Raw genomic sequence first — 7,542 nt, 5'->3', positions numbered from 1 at the left:
GACACATAAGCCACGTGTTAACCCTACATAACATTCCCTTGGGCTTGAATAAATAAATAAATATTTTCATTTTATTTACGTAAAGCTATTAAGGCTATCTGCCCCTGTCCCTAAATTTGAACGACTTATCAGAGAAAAGGTAGCCACTCAGCGCTACTATACTATTCACCATCTACATTAAGGGCAATAAGTATAAATAAATAAGTTATATTTTGTAATCTTAACGGTTTTGTTGCAAAATTAAAGTAAAATTTTATTTTGAGGGGACACACTGACAATTTGCCTAGGGCCACAAAATAGCTATCGCCAGGCCTAACTACAGTAGTTTGAGTAGGACTTTGGAACTATTAATAGCACTTTTTTTATGGTATATATATAATAAACAACTAGTCTTAGCAACATGCTTCAAGATCAACAGATGTTGTTTGAAACCGGATATTAACGTTTTGAAAATAAAACAAAACATAGTGTCATAGTAAAGAAGGGGAAGGCGGAATTGATTGATTGAAGCTTCTAATGTCAGAGCTTTTGAACAGGATAATCCATCTGATGTAGAGAGTCGCTCTGATTTTCAGAGATTGATGTCATCTTAAGCATCGAAACAACTAAAAATTAACACCTTCAGCAGAAAACGCAAAAAGCGCCCCCCAGTGGCACAGCGGTATGTCTGCGGACTTACAACGCTAGAAACCGGGTTTCGATACCCGTGGTGGGCAGAGCACAGATAGCTCTTGTGTAGCTTTGTGCATAATTAAAACAAACAAACAATAAGCGAAAAGCTGTTGTTTCTTAATCATTCAAAGATAGTTCTCAAATTTAATGGTGTGGATGTTTACATTTTTCTGAATTATTCACATCTTTTGAGTACTCTTTCTACTAATTGTCTCGCTTTCTGTCTGTTCTTGAATTATGGTATTAAAAACAACAACTTAGATCATGGTAATTTCTTTTCTTTCAGAGCACGTTCTGAAAAAAAAATTGACAGTTATAGAGCATTTCCATTCCCACTTGGAACCAATGAACTTGATCAAACCTGAAACTTTTGAAGACCAGGTAAGCCAACTACAAATACAAAGGTCAAATGACTTGGGTATCGTTTTGATGACATTACCTTTTTCTTTCGTTTTACTTAATTGTTTTGCTTTACAACTGTATTTTACTTTTGGGATGTAATTTTTTCTCGCCTTTCGATGCTGTTGTTTGTAATAAAACATTAGTAAAAAAATAAAAAAATCCTCAAAATAGCTACCTGAAAACTGTATTTTCAAGTTATATCAATTCTCATTAGCCCACTTTTGGACTCAGAGGTTTGGTAAGTCTAATGCTTCACTATTCTGAAACTTAGAATCACTGAGAGTATATAACCATTCTTAATTGAAGTAATTCATCGTATAATTCTCAACTTAACACGAAGGTTTCCTTTTGGTGTTGGCCTGGCATGGCCAGGTGGTTAGGGTGCTCACCTCACAACATGCTCGCCCTTTCAGTCGTGGAGGCGTTATAATGTAATGGTCAGTCTCACTATTCATTGATAAAAGAGTAGTCCAAGAGTTGGCGGTGGGTGGTGATGACTAGCTGCCTTCCCTCTAGTCTTACACTGCTAAATTAGGGACGGCTAGCGCAGATAGCCCTCGTGTAGCTTTGCGCGAAATTCAAAACAAACAAACAAAACCTTTTGATGTATTATAACGAAAACTGGTTTGACCTTTAAGTTTTTGTTTGTTTCAGAGCAAATCGACATAATGTGCTATCTGCGCTCTATCTATCGTAGGTAATTGAATCTCTGGATTGTAACGTCGTAAGTCCTTAAACTTACCGGGGGATGACCTTTAGGTACTTAGCAAACCCATCTTCAAGAACAAAATCCGATAGTATGTGATGAGTGATAAAAGTTGAAGTTATCGGATGTTATCATTCTTTCGTCTAGTTTCTGGTAATTGGCACAATAAAATGCTTAAAATGAAAACAAGCATTGGACGTTCAAGGTTTCTACAAACTGAAAGTACAAAATAGTAAAAGCTATATTTAATACAAGAATTACAAATGGGCATCCACCTGGACACCATTTTTTTTTACAAATACATTTTACCAAACTATTTGTGACCCAAACTGTTTGTGGGAGTCATGACTTTTTTTGGTTACAGGGTTCTTAATAACATGAGTCACAAAAATGTAACCAAAAATACCTCCAATATTGCAGTTAATTCTACTAATTACTGCTAGTATTTCCTACTTGTTTTACACAGAAAATAAATGATTTCATCCAAGTTGCTCACTGGTCGCTCAGCGGTAAGTCTGAGGGCGTAGAACCAAAAATCTTGGTTCGATACCCGCTGTAGGTAAGAGCATAAATAACCAATTGTGTAGCTTTTTGCTTAACAGTGAACAAACAAACAAACATCATTTAAATTTTAGTCAGTTTTTACACGAATGTTTAATAAACAAACAAACATAATATTACTCAATATATAAACAAACAAACATAATATTACTCAATATATATAGACCACATCGATAGTCGAAAATTTGAGGACTAAAGAGAAATTCACATGAAAATGAGTCCACGAGTCTTTCGGTTGTAATGAAATATTAACAGTGACTGAGTAAACACCGATTATGAGAACGATTTATATATACTACTGTTTATGCTTTAATTGTAACCATTCATCATACTTTCTGTGTGAGAAGACTTTTATTTTATTTTGGTGTAGCTTTTAAAGAAATGTAAGAAAACGATATGAAAAGACAAGATAAATATTTGTTGCATAGGAAAATGTACCTGAGATCCTAGGTTGTATTTAAATTTTTATTTTTATGTTATCTTTTCTAATTTTTATATCATTGTCACGGTGTATAGTGATGAATAATGTTTTCAGTAGACGATGATATAACAAAGTCACCAAAGTGGTCGAACAAGCTCCTGAACTAACTCACTATTAATTTGTACTTCACCTTTGCAGTTAATTGTTCGTTTTGTTTCATGCTAGACACGAGATCTGAGTTTCTTTTTTTTAAAAAAACAAAAACGTGTTATCAACTGTATATCTGCGATCTTATAAAAAATATTTAGAATATTTCTGATGAAAACAGTAGATACCGTACATTTGTCGTAGACTAAATAATATGTTGTAAGTTGTACTCAAGAACACTAGGTTCATGCTGTTCTCTGAGACAGCAACAATTGTGTTTTAATCTGAAACTTTTAAACTAATAAAACATGAACTTTGTATTATCATATGATTAGCTCTAGTAGTTGAGTAACAGTACGTATCAATACTCAAGAGCAGCTCGGTGGCTCTGTGTTAAGTCAGTTGGCTTATTACGCTAAAAGTCGGGTTTCGATACCGGCGGTGAACAGAGCACAGGTAGCCCATTGTGCATCTTTCTGCTTTATAACAAACAAACAATGCTCAAAATAACAACATACAGTCTTGGTATAGTAGTACTAATTTCTTAAAATTTCAAACAAATGGGTTTTAGGCAATCAAGTATTCTTCTCAAAATACAAAATTTATCTTTGATATTTTAGAACATATTAATATTATGTAGTAGCGCATGAAGAATAGATCTAATGAGTTCACTTGTTTATTGATAAATATTTTTAAGGGAAATAATAGAGGCCCATCCAAGTAATGCAGTAGAAATCTAACTTCAGGCCTATTGGCATATACTTTTCACGTAATTTATCTAAAGCTCGAGAGAAAGAGTTGTGAGTAAAAATGTACATTTTTTTTAAGGGAAGTTTTATGTTTATTGAGTGTTGCACAAAGCTACTCGAGGGCTATTTGTGTTGGCCGTTCCTAATTTAAAAACGATAGACTAGAGAAAAGGCAGCCACACACCACTACGTTTTATCAGCAAAAACTGGTATTCACCGTCATATGATAACGCTCTCATGGCTGAAAGGGTGAGCATGCTCGGTGACGGGATTGGATCCCACGACCCGCAGACTGGGAGTCGAGCATCCTAGCTACCAGACCATGCCAGATCATAAGAGGAAATAGAATGAAAAGTAACTAAATTATTATAAATAAAAAACACTAACTTAATATTTTTATCATTTGACATATTATTCCGTTAAAATTTATTCTGCATGTAAGTACCGATTGTAGGTTTAAAACATAATCCAATTAAAGATCACATAAAAAAACATGATAAACGAAAGTATTAGAAAAAATTGACAATGTTAATAAATATGTGAACTGAGAAATGACACTTAGTGTACGTTTACAGTTTTCTTATTGCTTCTCTGCGCATAAGAATCGTCAAGTGATACATTTCTACCATTTCACTGTAAGCTGTAGCTATTTATTTTACTTCAAAATTAATTTCACTCGAAGAATGTAAAAGAAAAATGACGAATGAAGTAACCTTACGTCTGCAACGTATATTCATTATTCATACTGTAATTCGAAACGACTTGTTAGGTTGGTGAGAAAATTTCTATATACATGTCGTTATAATCACAAGGTTTAGTTGTAGAAGTTTTTAAAAAATATTAATGAGAAATGTTGTTTGTTGACCCGCAACAAAAGTCAAAACTTGGAGGCGCCTGAGCTTGACCACGCATTCTCATGGCAGAAAATCTTGAAATCTGTGACAGCTGTCCGATCCGTACGTAATTAATTGGTTTTCGATAATCAGTTAAATGTCAACTTCTTGTTGTTTTTAACAACATTTCCGTTTGTTTGACTGGTGAACTACCTTTATTTTAAGAGAAGTGTAAGAGACTGTAATAAAAAATAGAGTTTAATTTATAAAGAATTATTTAATCAAGTCTATACAATGAGTTCTTTGTGTCATCCAGTTTTACTATTGTGGTGTTACTGCTTATTTTTTTATATTTAAAGCTGTTGGAGTTGAGCTACCTTGTGATTATGTTGCTGTTGTTATTAGTCAAATTCTTTTAATATATTTTTACAATACCTTCAAGTTAGGCTTCTTTTAACGGTTTCTGCATCTTTTTGAAATTTGAAAGAAAGCAAACGGTTGAAACGAGGAAAACAATATATTATTATTGGGAGTATACCTTTACTCTGATATGTCATGACATATTTTGGCAAAGACAATAACACTGATGTACTTTTTTTATATTTTCACTGTGTTCAAAGTAACCCATTGGTGGGGCTACTTTGAATAATTGTATTAAACAGCTGCTGTTCATTTACGGACCAATGTATGGGTTAGATTGAACATCAAAACATGTTGTTTTTTTCTTAAATTATGTCAAATATCATGTTCGAATAATGAACATTTCAGAAGAGAATCTCTTCCTTAAATCTGTCAAACATCGTAAAATTACAGCTTAATAGGAGTTATGAATACAAAAGTAATTTGTCTTAAGTCTAATAGAAGTCATTCAGGTGTGAAGTATTTGAACTTGGAAATCAGTTTTTCTGTTTAGACAAATTTACTGCAAAGCCTACAAATATTATAGTAGCTCACTCTCAAAGAATTAGAGTCCCCCCAGTCTTTTTGTGGGGTTTAAGTGCTTTCTTTATCTGATCTTGTCCAACATATCCTCTGTCAAGTATATCAGACCATATGAATTTGAACGGGACTTTTTTGGACAGCCGCATGAAAATCATTTCATAATCTTCGGAATCCTCTTTGTTCGTTGACTCGGATGAGATAATCTTGGCTACATAATGCTGACTTCTTGGATTTAAAGTCTACTAGGTAGAACTCTGTATTCTGTTGAACTCTGTCATTTTAATTGTCGTTTTCTTCCTCATTTTCATCATCGATGTCTTCAGTATTGATGAAACTTTCAATACTTTGAACTAATTTCAAACTTACCCCAATATTAACGATAAATAACGGAAAAGATTATTAATGTCTGTAGTCACAAATGACGAAAGTGCAGTTGAAATTAAATAAGTAACAAACTGCATTGATATACACTCTGTACTATCATGGTGTTTTGACTCCTGCGAGAACTGTACTTAACCTCTGTGAAATTTATAGTTTTCCTGTTGTTTTTTAACATGTGGTGTTTGCCATGCACATGCTTTCCACGGGACTAATATAATTTGTTCTTTTTGATGAAAACTGTAGTAACTTATATGAAACTTACGCAAAAATAAATACCTAAATTGAAAATTGCGATTTAGTCATTTTGAGTTGGGATTTTGCAGAACAAAATATTTTGGGTTTCAAAATTACTCCAGCGTTCAAAGAAGGCCTCGTTTGACGGTGCCGTAGCTCATATGATTTATAGTGTCCAAAATACATAAAATGTATTTTATGTATTACCCATAAATTATTATCTTGTTAAGATATTCTCCGACATTAAATTTTTCTGTGATTCATTTTATTAAAGAATAAAGATAAAAACTTTCTTTTCACAGATTTCCTTTAGTTATTCCAGATCTGGAAACGAAACGAACGTACTGACTGTTGAAGGTTTTGACAAAGAGTGTGATCCAACAAGGTAACTGTAGAACTATGTCTATCTAATTCTTACGATTGAGCTAGCGTAACACTTTTATTGTAATACTGCCAACTAGTGATTTCCTCCTATGAAAATGCGGTGTTAAATCGTATGAAATACCGTCTCAGTAATTCACTATTAAATTAAATCTGAGGAGATTCCAGTCTGTTTATACAGAGAAATTTAAAGCAATTCACTCGGGGTCGTCCAAAGCTTAGAATGGAAGGGAAGTCAGTTTATGTCTTTTGATGCTTTTAGAGTTTTACCATCGGTTAATAAATAGATAATAATAATTCCTATTATAATGTCTACTTGGACTGAATATATTAGATATTATTTAAAGGAAATGAGTACTATAAAAGAAGCGATTTTCAAATCATCGATCAAGGAATCAATAACAAAGTAATGAAACTTTTGTTATTACCTCTTTACCTTAAAGTCGGGGCTCCGCTTGGTGGGATATACTTTTTGAGGTGGGTGGGGGGAGTGTAAGAGTTTTGTGACGCAAATGGACAGAAGAGAAAAATGGCCGAAGAACATAACTTTATAATTTTACAGTCGTTTATAGGCTGGTTTTTGCTGCTTTGTGTTTGTCTAATACTGCAGCTTCACTGTAATTTGTACATGATTCACAATATTACGCCAACGTGCTACATTGTGAAGAACAAAGTACAAATGTAGTTTGTAGTGGTATAGTTATTAGAAGCAAAAGTATCATAAAATAAAGTTATTATTACGCCACTCGGGAATCTGGTGGTAGTCATGTGATCAAAAATACAAATGATTAATCAAATAGACACTGAATCACATGTTTTCAACCGTAACGGGATGCTCGGTCACTGTACGTAAAGTTGGAATAAGATATTTTCAACCGTAACGGGATGCCCTATCAGTATACATAGGGTTAGAATAAGATGTTTTCAACCGTAACGGGATTCCCTATCAGTGTACACAAGATTAGAATAAGATGTTTTCAACCGTAACGGGATTCCCTATCAGTGTACACAAGATTAGAATAAGATGTTTTCAACCGTAACGGGATGCCCTATCAGTGTACACAAGATTAGAATAAGATGTTTTCAACCGTAACGGGATGCCCTATCAGTGTA

At 33.6% G+C, this 7,542-nt stretch overlaps 1 protein-coding gene across 1 annotated transcript in view; it reads left to right on the top strand.

Moving 5' to 3' along the window:
* Positions 1-7,542, top strand: part of LOC106469670 (fringe glycosyltransferase-like) — a 25,508-nt gene that overhangs the window by 16,382 nt on the left and 1,584 nt on the right. Inside the window, exons 7-8 of the mRNA XM_013930174.2 lie at positions 959-1,053; positions 6,351-6,433. Coding sequence (XP_013785628.1) covers positions 959-1,053; positions 6,351-6,433 — 178 coding nt within the window. The remainder of the gene's footprint in view (positions 1-958; positions 1,054-6,350; positions 6,434-7,542) is intronic.

Source organism: Limulus polyphemus, unplaced genomic scaffold, assembly GCF_000517525.1.
Source record: "Limulus polyphemus unplaced genomic scaffold, Limulus_polyphemus-2.1.2 Scaffold3605, whole genome shotgun sequence".
Classification (NCBI taxonomy): Eukaryota; Metazoa; Arthropoda; class Merostomata; order Xiphosura; family Limulidae; genus Limulus; species Limulus polyphemus.
The sequence above is the reverse complement of the archived record's forward strand: the minus strand, read 5'-3'. Positions and strand labels throughout refer to the sequence as shown.